Source organism: Oculina patagonica, chromosome 1 (genome assembly GCF_052425735.1).
Source record: "Oculina patagonica isolate OP01 chromosome 1, crgOcupat, whole genome shotgun sequence".
In the NCBI taxonomy this organism is placed as follows: domain Eukaryota; kingdom Metazoa; phylum Cnidaria; class Anthozoa; order Scleractinia; family Oculinidae; genus Oculina; species Oculina patagonica.
In genome coordinates this window covers 27,163,135-27,179,315 of record NC_135758.1, presented here as the reverse complement: position 1 = coordinate 27,179,315, position 16,181 = coordinate 27,163,135, and the positions used below count along the sequence as shown (strand labels likewise).

General features: G+C 37.8%; 2 protein-coding genes and 1 long non-coding RNA gene across 3 annotated transcripts in view; 2 read left to right on the top strand and 1 right to left on the bottom strand.

Moving 5' to 3' along the window:
- The window catches only part of LOC144643339 (melanocortin receptor 5-like), a 213,471-nt gene that overhangs the window by 53,695 nt on the left and 143,595 nt on the right, over positions 1 to 16,181 (top strand). The gene's annotated exons all lie outside the window — the stretch shown is intronic.
- The window catches only part of LOC144644170 (uncharacterized), a 128,750-nt gene that overhangs the window by 54,892 nt on the left and 57,677 nt on the right, over positions 1 to 16,181 (top strand). The gene's annotated exons all lie outside the window — the stretch shown is intronic.
- LOC144644038 (uncharacterized) lies at positions 3,593 to 15,855 on the bottom strand. Its single transcript, XM_078503450.1, has 3 exons — positions 12,969 to 15,855; positions 12,798 to 12,869; positions 3,593 to 3,862 (listed from the first exon to the last, which is right to left on the bottom strand). The coding sequence occupies exons 1-3, from the start codon at positions 13,071 to 13,073 to the stop codon at positions 3,731 to 3,733; spliced, it is 309 nt and encodes a 102-aa protein (XP_078359576.1). The 5' UTR covers positions 13,074 to 15,855; the 3' UTR covers positions 3,593 to 3,730.

The window sequence follows — 16,181 nt, the reverse complement described above, 5'->3', positions numbered from 1 at the left end:
TATGGAGGGTAACCCTCCTACCAGGGACAACTCTCCTCCATATAAACAGGCCCTGAGAGAAATAAATGATTCAAAATTTCATGGTGACATCGCGTGACAAATTCAAAATGTTTTCATGGTGGCAAAAAAAAAAAGAATGCGTGTCATTGCGTGACGAAAAATCGAAATTGCAGACTTTGATACTTTAGGATCTTTGGGAAAGTAAGAAGGGGGGATTCGTTTCGAATCTCGTATGGTAAGTCAAACTAATGAATTTCTGAAGAATTTTAGAAATAATTCTACTCTAAGCCTCCGTGAAAATAGCCTAGTCAACAAGCAGCAAGCCAGGCAAGCTATAAATATACGCAAGTTTAGATCACGAGTTGTAGGGGTTACGCGCGAGGATAATGCGGGTTATTCATCCACGCCTGCCTCGTCCCCAGGCGTCCTCGTCCTTGGTCGTGCACGGTTCGCTTGGCGTTGTGGGACTGACGTGCACGGTTCGCTTGGCGCTCTCGGCCTGATGCGGACGGGAAAACGGCCGGACGCGCTCCGCGGCTCGCTCCCTAACCATCAACCCCCGCGCTCCCTGTTTTCCCGCCTTTCCGCCACAACGTCCGGCCAATCGGCGCCTGGGGACGAGGCAGCATCCACACGGGCTACCGCCACACACGCGCGCGTTTTTTTTGCTAAGATGCAGTAATACGTACCCAAGTAACTGCTTTGGAGAAGACTGCTTTAATGACACAAGGAAGCGAAATCAAGTTCTGTTGTACACAAATCAGTAAGCAAGAAGTACAGAAGGGCAGGAAGTGCAGTCAAATTTCTGCCATGCAGGCAGTTAAGGCGGGCCGCGACCAAAACACGCGCGCGCGCTCTTTTGCTACGCTTTGCAGTAGTAGTTATACCCAATAACTGCTTTGTATGCCACGAGAAAGCGAAATCAAGTATTGCTGTACACAATTGAGTAAACAACAACAGAGCAGAGGTGTCAGTCAAATGAGTGAAATTTTAAGAGGTTTAAAGAAAGGATAGAAGAAAGAAAATATATTTTTGGAACACCACCAGACAGTTGCCCCGAATATAAGAGCACCCCAGGTTGTCAGAGGGTCTGTTGGTGTCCATTCACCAATTTTTAACATTTAATTCTAATTTTAAAATTACATTTAATCTCCAATATTTCTTATTTCTCTAAATTTTACTCGTAATCCTTTGAGTGCCTTATTAAAGGAAATTAACGATACATGTTATTAACGCGAATTTCAAAAATTCGCGTTAATTTCATGTACCTTAATTTACGTCATTGTTAATTAAAATCACACTATTTTCCAGCATTGTTATTTTAAGACACCTTTATTTCCGTAAAAGTTATGTTTTTACGACATCTACTTCTCCGTCAAAGCTACAGGAATAACAGAGGCAGTGAAAAGCACAAGGATGGGATGTATTCCATCCCTGGACCCTTTCACTGAATATTATTCACCATATGGTCTGTTTAAATATCTTTGTTGTGTATAGTTTATCAGAATTAAACATTGAGTTCTGTTGTTGGACGTTGTTGTTTTGTCTTTTAAATAGCGCAGGTTGCTATAAAAATTACTACGTATCAAATTCGCGTTAATTAACTGCATGCAAGCACACACGACACGAGAATTCGCGTTAATTAAATGCATGTTAACATAAATTTTCGACAATTCGCGTTAATTTTATTACGCGTACATTTTGTTCGCGTTGTTAAAATGCTTCGTTATATTCCTATAATAAGGTAAAACCATCTCCTCCCAAACATCCCCAACAAACCACAAAAAAATTACAAAACACCGAAAAACATAGATTCGTGTAATAACATAGAGTTTTTGAATTGCTCAACTCATGTTAAGCGGTGGAAAAAACGGTCCTCAGATGAATCAATTCTGGACAAAATGATCAGCTTTGAATACATTAAACCAGGAGCACATGACCTAATACATTCCTGGTGTGTAGTAAATAATAAAGCTGGTAAATTTACTAGGTTGATATGTGACACGCGTCCTGCATTCTGCTGGGATCAGAAATGTCGAAATCATCAAGTGTGTAGTAAATAATAAAGATGGTAAATTTTATGGCTCGGTGACAAAAAAATGTCCATGAATTTTTCAACAATGTCACGAGCAGGGGGCAAAGAAAAATTCTGAGTCCCCGACGGGAATCGAACCCATGGCTTCCCAGCTACGAGATACTCGTGAAGAGCCGGGCCAGTTATACAAGTCTCTCGTAGCTCAGTTGGTTAGAGCGTCCAACCGGTAACTGGGAGGCCAAGTTTTTGGCCGCGCGAAATCTAGGCTCCTGGTATAACTAGTTACCAGACCCACACACACATTCCAGAAGGTCTGGGCCGCGGGGACAATAACCTGTGAACAGGCTCACGAGTGAGGTTTCCGGAGAGCCTGTTTGCAGGCTACGGGGACAATTGCACGTTTTTCGTGCAAAACCTTTATCGGGAACCCTGCATTAAACCGAGTAGAAATCATTCTTACTCGAAAGGAAACAACTATTTAGATTTAAAAGGCAATCGACAAGTTTACTATTTTTAACCAATCCACAGTGTAAACAACTGAGTCGCAAAGCGCCAGGCATAAGTAATCGATGATCAGTGACATCAATTGGTAATCAATGACTAATCGATGGGTTATCAGTTGATTAGTCATTGATTATTGGCGATGATCAATGGGTAATCGATGAGTAATCGAAGCCCAAACAATTTGTAGCCTATCGATTACTCATCGATGACATCGATTACTTATTGATGTAATTGATTATCTATAGATGTTATTGATTACTATACTCATCAATGACCTATCGATTACTCATCGACTATCATTCTGCACATTTCTTGCACCATTTTTTTCGTTTGTGATTTTTTATCTGTGTTAGACGTATTTTTCTTTATAATTGGCGTTCCTGTTGACAAAATTGCGCCTTCACAAAAGGACATCAATTAACCTTCCGTTTGGTGGATGTTTGTCAGCAAAGTAAAACTGCTTCGGCTTAGGGAAACAGCTGCAAAAGAAATGACATTACGCACCGGAATGAGATGATATCGATGAGTTATGAATGAATTCAATGACTTATCGATGTAATCGATGACTAATCGATAACCAAAAATTTTGTGGCCTATCGATTAGTCATCGATTACTCATTGATCATCGGCAATAATCAATGACTAATCAACTGATTACCTATCGATTACCTATTGATTACTCCTTGATTTCATTGATGTCATTGATGTCATCGATTAGTTATGCCTGGAAAGTGCTCGTGTAATGATAAGTTCGAAGAACAATGCACATGATGAAACCTTCGACTCATTCTTCATGCAAATTAGTCGATATCTCGAAGAGATCTTTGATTATACTTTGTCAAACATCGACTTATCGGGAGGATTTAATGCGAAATACATTGTAAAGGTGCAAAGAAATTTCGTGCCTAGGGCTAACAGCCCTATATTTTTGCGTATTTTTCTTCGATTGCTGAACGCAGAGGAAGTATGGCGAGAAAGAAAAATAGAGAGTCTGTGAACAGACTACAAAAGGTCTGGGAACGAGAATGGACTGATGCAACAATGAATAAAAAAGGTAAAGGTCTTTAGCCCAATAAGTAAAAAATAAAATAAAAATAAAAACAACAAGATCTTGTTCACATGTATTTTTTAATTGATATACGTCTTACTGCACTGGATATATATATAGGAGTGCACAATAATATCTAGCTTTTAATCGGCCATTTTTGCGTCAGTCGGGCATCCTTTAGGGCAGGTTTCATCTTTCTTGAAGTTCCCTTGTACAGTCCAGCTCACGGGCGTACTGAAGCACAAGTTTCTTCGCCACTCCGAGTCACGCTGTTCCTTAAAGATAAAAAGAACAATAAGCGAACTTATTTTAACTTGTAACAATTTTTCTTTGATCCGAAACTATGCACTAGAGTCACTTCCCCGGAATCGAGTTGAAAAGTAAACACAAAATATTTACTAATCATCGGGTACTGGAGAAAGCGTTCGCTTTGCACCTCTTTGTTTCTCGGTCTTTCATTTCTCTTAGCTTCAATTTCAATATGATCCACGCTCGAAAGAGTAATTTTATTTAAGTGCCACCCAATGATGTCTGTCGTATAGTTTGATCGTCCGGGTGAGAGTAGTTCTTAGAAGAATTGTTGTTGGTGACTTCTACTGATACTCCTGGGTCATTTAAACCATCCACTATATAAAATTCAGTATGAAAAAATTCAGTATTTCATTTTTCTGTTGTTTGACTAAACATGCTTAGCTGGTGTGAATGGAATATAAACGATGACAGGAAATAGAAAGATTAATAGTTATTCTATCCAAATGAAACTGCTATATCAGTTGGTCTAACAGCAGCTCGTTTTGTCGAAAATTATTTGCCTGGTTAACTACAAAATTTCATGAATTTGAAGCAGTTCTTTTCTTCTTCCTCGCGTTTCTTGTCATGGTTGGTGTCATACAAGAATACTCATTAGTCTGTTCCTAAACAGCTTTAATTTGGAAACACACGGCTGTGAAATTCTGTTTCATTAAAACTACAATAACTTTGACATATGCCGATTCTCAAATTTTTCATCAAATTTTATAAGACGCAAGAACTGAAATTATTAAAAGATTCTTAAATAAGGAATATAAGCTTATCTCATATGAATAAGGTTTTATACTTCTCGCACCTTTTGAGTGCAAAATACGAATTCAAACTTTTTTGGTCAACAGCAAATTAAAATACGGTATGATAATTTACTCGAAAATTATTTTGTTTTTCAGTTACCTGACACGGCGGAGCAGAAGGCTAAGACATATTCCCCGAGTTACTAGTTGGGTTTTCACGCTTCTGTCGGTTGTTGTTTATCAGCTTTGGGCGTGAATGCCAGACTGAGCCCCCTTATAACGCACTTCTTGTTTAGTCAAAGAGCTTGGTTTTACTGAATTTCACTAAGGAGGTTATTTCTCACGAAAAAAAAATATGAGTTTCAGTTTGAAAAGAAAGATCGTCTCTACTACTTCGTTCTTTTGCAATGTGTTTTAGTTCTGACCAGTTCCGTATGGTTTAATTTGCAATGCGCCGTAGCTTGTTCTACAGGAGAGTTCAGTAGACATAATTTGAATGACAATAACCGGTTAATGTAGAAAGAGAAAGTCGCTTGATAATAAAAAATAATGTTTGCGTAGGAAAACATAAGAAAACAAGAAGCTTGAGAAGCTTGAGAAGCTTAAAATCGGGCGCTTAATAATTAGCTCTCTGTTTTGACTTGAAAGGCAGGGTACAGTACAGTAAAAATCACTGCAAAAACAGTCACTTAAACCTATTCAGGCCGGGGGGGAAGGGGGGGGGGCTTTTGAGGCCCTCGCTGACTTTTGACGCTTATAACTTTTTAAAGATTCAACCAAACGCTGCCAAACTTTGCGCGTTTATCGAAAATTAATCTCGCAATAATTTGGTAGGATTAGTTATTGTGCCAGTAACTTGAAATCACCATGGCAACGTCATTTTGACAGCCTTTTAATAAAGGCGAGGTTTTACCTGAAGACCAAGTTTTCCAACGCTTTAGGTGGCTGACGCATTTCAGTATTTTCCAGTCCTTACACTTTAATGGAACAGTATACAACTCCTAATCAGGTACTATTGTCAAGAAAATGATCACAACTTATTGACCAATGATTAGGTATTTGTTTCATACCATTACTGTAATAGAAACTGGTGAAGAATAGTAGTACTGACCCAAAGTATAAGGGCTGGAAAACACTGAAAACCATTTCAGCCGCGTTTCAAGGAATCCAAAAAAGCTTTACTTATCCCATATATATATGTTTTGCAGTATTTTGTTAATTTTTGAACGATTTTGGGGGATGTCTGGGAGGCGATAGTTTTTCTTAAAGGATTAGTAAAATGTAGACAAATAAGAAATATTGAAGATTTAATGTGATTTTAAAATTTGAATTTGAAGTTAAAAATTGGTGGACGGACACCAAACAGTCTCCTGACAACCCGGAGTGCTCTTGCGAGGGGGTAAACTGTTTGAAGGTGTTTCCATTCTTTTTATTCAATCCCTTCTTTAAATCTCTTAAAGTTCCATTCAAATTCAGGTAGAACCCCATCTTAATTTTTGTTCTTGTGAGAAAACAACAGAAGTCAAAGGTTGCGTGATATAACCAAGCATGGATTTTAATTCTCCCTCCCTTTCTATCTCCTTAGCCTTTCACCCCCACCTGTCCCTCCCTTTCTACTCTCATTCAATTTAATGTTTGTTTAAATTTCCTAACCAATTAAGTATCGTACTAATCTGTGCCAAGCAATCAGATAATATCAGAAATTTGCCTTAATTTTGATCACCCATTCCAAGACCTTGGAGTATAAACCGCTAATAAAACAAAACACACTGATAATAATTCTCTGAGGTTATACACCTTGCAGTATTAACGTACTAACAAACTTGATAACAAGCCCCATGTCGTACTAAGGATTTTTACTGATCAACATAGAAAATGAGTTCACAATGGTTTGTTCCCAAAACGTTTTTTACTGTACAGAGGGTCTGTTTATTGACCTGTAACTTGTATACCGTATTGAAAAATTCAGAACGAACCGACTTCTGCCCGCTACCATACAGCCGTTTACTGGCAGTCTTTGAAAATCCTGAATTTCGTCAAAATGAACCAAAATAAAGTTTTAAAATTTCCTTTAACAATATGGTTCTTATCTTTTTATTCAATTCTATAAACTGCTTTTATGCAGTACTGTCCACAAAAATTTCAATTTCCTCAAAGTTTCGGGACAAATGGATACAAAATATTTCGTGCAGAATGTAATTTGATTAAGCGAATGTTTTCACGTCTATAAATACTTCAAGCAGTGAATGAAAAACCGTTTTGTTTTCATCGATGAGAACCACTTTCAAATAGTTATGCATAAAAAATAACAATCAGATCAGAATACAATAATTATTAATGTAAGGTCTGACGCTATTATGTCTCGGCAGAGATACTTCTTTTTTGCAAGTTCAAATGTATGCAAATTTCGTGTGAAATGTAATTCGATTTCATTGTCTTGTTTACAAACTCATTCTCAAGAAAGTTGTATTTTCGTGAATAAAACCAATTGGCCTGTTTTGTTTTCCTGATCATGTTTGTCTGTGATTTTTACCAAACATGTGGTCTTTTTTTCGGAACTTTAAGTTGTACAAAAATTCCTATTTTAAACACAGATGTCACTTCCGGAATTTCTCATCTAAAATTCAATTGGTATTTAATTATAATTATTCGAAGTTTTCATTTTCAAGTCATCTTTTTATTCGATAGCTTTACTGATCTCGTAAAAAATTCATTCAAGTTCACACCAATACTGTACACTGCCAATGTTTTGCTGATGTCTTGAGAAGTGTCTTACTAACGTCACTAGTCAAATCTAAAATATATCCAAACCAAGTTGTGCAAACATTCTAATCTTTGTGACAGGCGACTTTGACGCCCAACTGTGCGGAAATGAAAATCGACATACTTCTTGCTAAATATATGAAAAATAGTTTTAAAGTGGAGTCGGCCTCAAAAAAATGTACCGCCAGATCACACTGCTATTTGTAGAAACCTGCAAAGCGTCTAGTTTCAAAAGTTTCCCACAAAAACATTGCGTGACATCAATGACGTTACCCCTTTTATTTACAAAAATAGCTTCAACTTGTCAAAGCAACTACAGTTTCACAATGGTGATTATTCCTCGCGAAGCGAGGCCGAAGGCCGAGCGTAGCGGGGTGTATAATTTTGTCCCTCAAAGGGCTCAGGCGGGATGAAATCTCGTGTGGAGTTTACGGTCGTATATATTTGTGAGCTTGGTGTCTGGCGGAAATGACGTCACACGGCCGCGCGCTGGTGGCCTAATGGTGTGAGCGTCGAACTTCAAATCAGATCTTCGGGACTGAGGGCGGGGGTTCGAATCCGGCTAAGGTTTTTTTTTTTTCTTTTTTTTTTTGTGGGTTCGAATCCTGAGCCTTTCATTGTTATTGTTTTTCTTTTCGGATTAATATGACACTGATTTCCACATACTCCCTCAACGCCTATTCAGGCTATAAACCTTTCATGGCCATCAGGGGCGCGCGGGCGGAGGGTTCGAATCCTCCTGCCGTTCGTTCTTCTTTTTTTTAATGCCCTGAAATAAATGTCCAAAATGCGAATATCCAATAATTTGTCGATGATTTTGAAAATAGCCTGCGCTTCCCAACGCTTTATACCTCTTTACGAACCACAAAAAGCCGCCATTTTCAAAGCGGAGTAGACCCTGGGAACGAGGGTGTCGCGGCCATGTCCGTTACTAGGCAACAATAACAAATCACCGGTTAAAACCGGTTATCACTCCTTATTTATAACACCCCCCCCCCTCCCTCGCCAACCCAGAGCTTCGTGAGGCCCTGCGAGTCACGTATTACTAGTTAGTACTTTACCCCTTAAGTTTTTTCCTCTGTCCTCCCGCCGAAGCAAAGAAGAGAACCAGATTGCAGATTAGCCCAAAAGTCGACCCAGTATTCCTACAACGATTTACTGTCAAAACTGAAATGAAACCGATTGGTCCAGGCTATCCCCGTAATTTTTAGCCGACAGGAGACTATCGTCTAGGACGACCAAAGGGTAAACTATAAATCGGCCACGCCCGATTAACAAAACATGCCGTTATGACGCCGGAAATCCAGCTCACGCATACTATACCCCGTGACTCACGCAAACCTCCGACTTACGTGCTACTACAGTCATTCCTTTCTAAACATTTTTTTTTGACCACCACCGTACCTTTCTACCCAAAAAACTCATGAAACCGCCCGGTTTTAACCTGTTTTAACCTTTCAAAAATTAGAGCGTTCGAAACTAAATAAGATCCGTAATCACAAACAACATACAGCCGTTTACCAGCACTCTTTAAAACTCCTGAAACCCTTCAAAATCAGGCAAAATAAATCTTTGAAATAACCTTTATCAATGTTTCTTATTTTTTATTCAGTTCTATAAAATGCCTTTCATACACTACTGTCAAACAAAAATTTCAATTTCCTCAAAGTTTCAAGACAAAAGAATAACAAATATTTCGTGCACAATGTAATTTGATTAAGCCAATATTATCACGTCTAAAAATACTTCAAGCAATTCAGTGAAAACCCGTTTTTTTTTCGTATCAACGAAAACCACTTTCGAATAATCAATACATGAAAATAACAATAAGATCAAAAGGAAGAAAGGAACCTTTCTAATTATTTGAAGACTTTCAAAGCCGTGATATTATGCATCCAATCCGCGATAAAATTTAATTACAACAAAATTCAAGTTCTCATTTTGAAGTCCATTTTTTTCAGTTGATACCTTTATCCAACTTGTGAAAAATTCCATTCAAGTTCCCATTAATACTGTACATTCCCAATGTTTTGCTCAGGTCTTCAGAAGCGTCTTACTAACCAAATCTAAAATAATTCCAAAACATGCTGTACGAACATTCTACTCTTTGTGACAAACGACTTGACGACCAATTGTTCAGAAATGAAAATCGACACAGTTCTTGCTAAATAAAAAAAAAAGTTTTACGGCGGAGTCAGGCTCAAAAAATATACCGCAAGATCACACCCCCATTCATAGTCAGAAACCAGCAAACCATCTAGTTTGCTAAAAAAACACTGCCTGACATCAATGACGTTACCTTTTTCATTTACAAAAATAACTTTAACTTGTCAAAGTAAGTGCAATTTCACAATGGTGAATATCAATACAGTATGGGGCCCAGTTCTCGGCCGGGTTCAGTTCTCGGCCACTTTGTGTTTAACGCGTTTTTTCACACTCCAGTTGAATTAAAAGAAAAAGGTATTTCCTTCAAACGATAGACTGATTCATGTGCTTTAAGTATCTTGAGTTTGATCGTTCAATTCGATATAGAAAGCTCACACGTCGAGTTTACGCGGAGGTAGGTGAATTTGCATTCCCGAAAAATTTGTTTGTTTACGGCTCCTTAAAATTCATGGATGTAGTTAAATTCGTATTTTATCCAAAAGCCCCCACCATACGAGCTAATTTTTAGCATGTGAAACGTAGAATAATTCAGCTTTCTGCTTTAGTTAACTTTTCGTTGAACCGTTGTATTTTTTGGTCTTAATTTACTTCGAAAGTTTTTCTTGCGACGTTTGCGTATTTGCCAGTTCTCGGCCACCCTGCTCGCTATCACAGCTTAGCGCTTGGTTTTTAATATAATTTCATCTGCTGCTGCCAGAATGAAAGAAATAAATGTTTTAAAAATAAAGTTCAATCTTATCTCTAAGTTTTGAGCTGACTCTTGTCTTGTCTATTATTTCTACAACACCTAAATCTTTCAAGACCTTTTCACTGCAAAATAAACCATCTAAATGCACGGGTCACACAATGCGTTGCTAGAACCTGCACATAGGCAACTAGGCGCGTTAAAATCCTTCTTTTCTAAAGTAAAACAAAGCCTCATAAAAATAATTTGGGATCGATATAACATAAATAGGTTTACAGAGTGATTTTATGACTGTGAAAATTAATTGAGGATTTTTTTTTACAGATAATTACGCACAAGCTTTTTAGTGGCCGAGAACTGGGCCAAGGTGGCCGAGAACTGGGCCCACAAATGGAGCTTTTATTTTTATTATTGCTCGGGCAAATTAATTTTTGACCGGTCGATAGCTTTACACCAAAAAGCTGAATAATGTAGCTTGCTCTGGGAGAAATTTCAAGTTCCTGCGGTTCTTCTGAGGTAAGAAATACAAGTTTACGGCAAAAGTGGCCGAGAACTGGGCCCCATACTGTACTTTGCCCCGTAAGCTTTTTTCTCTGTCCTTCCGCCGAAGCAAAAAAACACAACCTGATTACACATTAACCCAAAAGTCGACCAAGTGTGCCTGCAACGATTTCCTGTCAAAACTAAAATGAAAACCATTGCGGTATGCGTCACCCGTAGCGGTTTTGTAGCAACCCCAAGCTATCCCCGTCTTTTTGGCCGCGCCAGGAGACTACGCTCTAGGACGACCAAAGGGTAAACTATAAATCGGCCACGCCCGATTAATAATAATAAAAAAAGGAATGCATCTACAAAACTGTTTATAAAATTTTAAACGGCGGCAGCAATAGGGAAGAAGAATCATCTACCGTTATTGAATAGTTATTCAGGAACTTGTTTCTGACAGCTGGTCGGCCAGTGAATGATTAGAATTCTATTTATAGCTATCCGTATAGAGTCAAAAGATATCCTCAAGTGGCAAGCGAGGTGATTGATACGGTTTCTAGAAAAATACATCTTAATTTTCCCATTTTATGTTTTTTTGCTGTTATTTTAAATAACTTATAAATTTTTTGTTAATTAAAACTGAAGCAAATTCTCTTCAATTCTGGACAAGTTTTCTTCTTCTACTTTTCGACTTTCTGTAACTGCCAAGTGAAGATGGTCGTTTAGGGAAGAAATCCTTAACTACAGGAAGACATTATTTTAAACAATTTTACCACACGAGAGGAATTCGCTAGTCATTCAGTCAAATTCAATTCAAACCTATCTTTTTATGACATTAATACATCCCAGTGCGCATCGCATGGTCGTTACAGGAAAATAAATATTTCCCGCCTCTTCCTTTACTAACAGTCTGGTTTACTGATTAGTTTTATTTGCCAACAATTTAAATTGGCCAATTTTGTTAATGTTGACTGTTAACGGAGAAAATACCGTTAAGTGTTTGGAAGGTTTTTTGTGAAAAACCCATAGTCTTTATATTACACTGTAAAATATATTGAAAGAAATTATTCGGCTTTCTCCTCGGAAATCTTCGGTAGTCTTCGGACATCTTCGGTAGTTTTCGGAAATCTACCGAAATGATCGAAAATCGTCGTAAAATGGCCGCAAGCTTCTTGAACAGTGTTCTTGATGTACTCGAAAATGGCCGAAAACTTCTTCATAAACTAAACAAAATAAAATTGGCCTTTTTGGAGCCGTTTTTGTTTCAGTTTCTGGATAAAGTTTACTGTTACAGTGAATTTTTTACTGTTAGTGTTAAAATGCCTTAAATTTAACTGTTTCATATTAGGTCCCCCCGTTCAGACCGTCTTGTCTTTTTCCTCCATTAAAAACTACACAGTGGAACCTCGATATTACGAAGGGCCAAAGAACTGGCGAAATATGTTCGATAGAACGAGGTTTCATTATATCGGGGCTCTTTTCCATATATTTTACTATTACTGGGGCGAAGGATATATCGTTTCTTAAACTAAGGACTTTATTATATAGAAGTTAGTTAAATCGAGTTTCCACTGTATTAGCATACGATCCTTTTCTTTTAAAGTCCGACTTTAGTCAGTTAAGCAAACACCTGTAAACACCTTTTAACTCAGTGTTTTGCGGCTATTTCAGTAAAATACCCAATTTATAAAACCCACAGAGTGACACAAAGTCATTTGCTTATTTCAAACATCAACATACTTTCATACTCGCATATGAAAGTGACGGGGATGCTCGTCGTCTCGCTTAGGGGTGTAAATTTCAGATTTTGGTCTCGCTTAGGGTGTTCCGGGCAAAACGCCAATATTTTTAGCCATAGTGGTCTCGTTTAGGGTTACACACGAAGAAATATACAAATATAAATTCTATTCTTAGTTTTTTGGTATCTTTTAGGGGTCAAGAAAATCTTGAGCCACACCCAGATTGGTCTTTTTAGGGGTTCTTTTCAAAAATTCCGACGAGCATACCCGTCCGTTTCATAACTATAGGAGTCCCCCCCCCCCGGGTCTACATACTAGACATACTAACCTGTATCATTCGCTTTCCGTTTTGGCGTGCTTGATGTAATTCGGAATCAGAATCCACACCGCTATCACGCATCTAAAACAATAAGGAATCGAAAGGCGAAAGATGTTTAACTCGTAGAATATACTAAGACATCATTACCATATTAGTGCAAAATTGGCCATATCACTGTACCTGCTTCGTCGGCTTCGTCGTCATATACTTGCCGGGTAAATAGCCTTCTGCCAACAGCACAGAAAGGAGCAGGACAAGAATACAAGATGCAGCAGTTTTCTTCATCTTGATGCTTCAGCCGATGAACTGATCTGAAGATGAAGAAATTTTCGTACATTTAAAGTTGTTGCAAAGGACCATAAGGGTCCGGCTGTTCCGAAAACTCTTCAATTTCAATTCTATCCAAGCTTTAATTTAAAGAGGGATTTTAATCAAGTGTCCACGTCTATCTTGACAGCGACATATCATGTCACTTGCTCTTTTTTTTGAAATTTATAAATTTCAGTTGGTGTCATAATGTCAGAAGATTTGGCGATTTGATTTGGCGATAATCGAGAAAGGGTTTCTATTCAAGCAAATTTTTCATTAAAATTTAAATTTGAAGGGGAAATTAAACTTTAAAAATACAAATAAAAAATATGTTAGATTTTAATTTCTTTACGATTATTTATGTGACAGGGTCACAACATACATATCTTATTATTTTTCAATAATTCTAGAGGCTCTCAGATTTTTCTATTTCGTTTTGTAATTTTGTGTTTAGGAATTTTCCGGTTTAATTTCGTGAGCGGTTAGGTTTTTGTGGTTACCTTTCGGTAGCTCGTTTTAATCTTATAATCTAAGCTTATCACCTTAAAAATATCGTAATTAGCGCAGAATATCCTTGCCGCATCGTTTACTTCGCAGGGAAATGTTTTTTATGGTTTGGCAGCGCTGTTTTAAACTCGTTTCGTACGTGAGAACCGGCTGCCGTTCCCTGCTTTTGCTCTGGTATAAATAGGAGCACGTTTTAGCTTGTAGTCAGTTCAGTTCTCGAGACTTCACTGGGCAGATCAAAGAGCGGAGAGAGAAAGAGCTTGCCTCTAGCGAGGTGTAATCCATTTGTCGTTCCCATCTATTTTCTAGTTTAATAATTCATTTCAGCTAAGAAACAGCCGATATTCCGCGCGATATTTTTAAAAGGACTGGACACCAAGTTATGCATAAAGTCGCTAAAGTTTATTTTTTATTTTTTTTTTAATTATATTTTTCTGTTGACCAAATACTATACAGTTGTGTTGAGCACTCGAAAGTAGTTGGAAATATTTTTCTGACGTGGAACTTTGTTTTAAAATATTAAAGGCGATTTCAGTTGTATAAATGTAACGGTTGGCGGCGGATAAGCGGGCAGGAACGAGTAAGATTCAAGGATGTTCCAATGCAATTGCTTCTTGAAAGCCTTAACTAATCAGCAATACAGCAAGCGAATAAATGTACCAGAATAAACTAGAAAATAAACGGGAACGACTAATGGATTACAGTCACCTTGCTAGAAGCAAGCTCCTTCTCTCTCCGCTCTTTGATCTGCCCAGTAAAGTCTGGAGAACTGAACTGATTACAAGCTAAAAGCGTGCTCCTATTTATACCAGAGCACTTGGTTGCATCGGATCAAATCCGATGACCGTTCTTAACTTGCTTTTCTTCTTCCCTATCTTTTAAGAACGCAGTAGCTTGAACGGTCATCGGATTTGATTAAATGCGACCAAGTGAAATTAGTAAGCTTTAGAACAGGTTTGTAACTATAATAAATGGCACGCGATGCATGCAGAAGCGATGGCGTTTCACAAGGGGTCTTACATAATTTTGAGGAAAAACTTAAAGTAAATAAAAGTAGCTGACACCTTGTGTGTGAAAAAAACTGTTATCCAACTGCAGCTTACATTTTTTAAACATAAGAAGCTTGTTAGTGATTGTATAGCTGTTATGAATTCACAGACCAAGGATGCAAATAATACATTTTCTTCGTAGATTTTCTCAATTGAACAATTTCCCTATGTTGTCTCAACAAATATTGCGTTATACTGTAGTGTGATATCACGGATAAACGACATACGATACGCGCGAGCAAGCTTTTAAGCTGCGAGAAAGGTCAAACGGTCTCTTGCTCACAGTGTCCCTTTTGTATTATAAGAATTAAAAATTTCTGTCAACTAAATCTAATAGACCCCATCATGTATAATTAGTCTCTCTCGTTTATACATTGTAGTGTTCCATTCTAACTGCACGGAAGTATTTTGCTTTTGTGTTTACGCGGCGATTTCTTGTTAAGTTAAACTTGATTTTCTGTTCGTTTGAGCCAAACAGACAAACCGAACCGTTCGTTCGATGGCATAAAGCGATGTCACGCCATCGCTTAAAAACTATATATTTTGTATGACGTTGGGCTATTCTTGTTACCAGAATGGGCAGAAAACCCAACAAGGTGGCACAGTGGGAAGACGATTCTTTCTCTTCCAATTCTCAGCGGATTGTGAAAAAATGGGCCAAAAGCAATGTGGAAAGTTTAAAATGTTCAATTTTTCTGTCCACGTGGCATTGAATCTTCATGAATCCCGCATGTTTTGGCTGTTAGGCGGGTGCTAATGATAAGATTTAATTCAAGGAACGTCACTAGTTTAATCAATTTAAATGATAGATCCACATAAACAATATTAGGCAGAAAAAAATGTATTTCATGGATTTATTTGCAATATTTTTGTAATAAAAGAAATTGCAGCCATATTCAGCAACGAAGCCCGATTTTACAGATTGGGGGTGTTTTCTGGGCGTCTTATCTCCACAACGAACTCAGTGGTCCCCCCAATTTCTGACGTGAGTAATTCTTAAAGTCAATTTCTGACGTGACCCCCCCCCCTCCCCCCCCCCCCCATTTTCTGACGTGAGACAGAGTAATTCTTAATCTTACAATGGTGAATGTTTTAGAAGAACTCAATGTTGGAAGATTTTTGCGCGAACGTCCTAAATTTTGATGTTCAGTACCAGGTACTGCGCCGTTCATTGTCGCGGTAATGCTGGTGATTTATTAATCACCGCCCTAACGGCTTGTCCAGAAATACAACTCTCAAAAATATTGAATCCAAAAGGCTGATCTGCTTTGTTGGACCGACAAATTAAAAAAGACGATTACCAGTCGTTCCGCCCCTCGTTCACACATCAATCATTGTAAAGAACATAAGCCATGATTGTTATAAAAAGCTACTTTATTGAAAAAAAAGGATAAAACGGCCACAAAATTTTAGAATCTTGAAAATGAACTAAGCTTTTGATAAACTTTTTATGAAAAATTCCTTCATCCTAACAAAGTAAACTTCTTTATTACGTTAAACCAAAATAATGCAAAATGGGACTAAATTT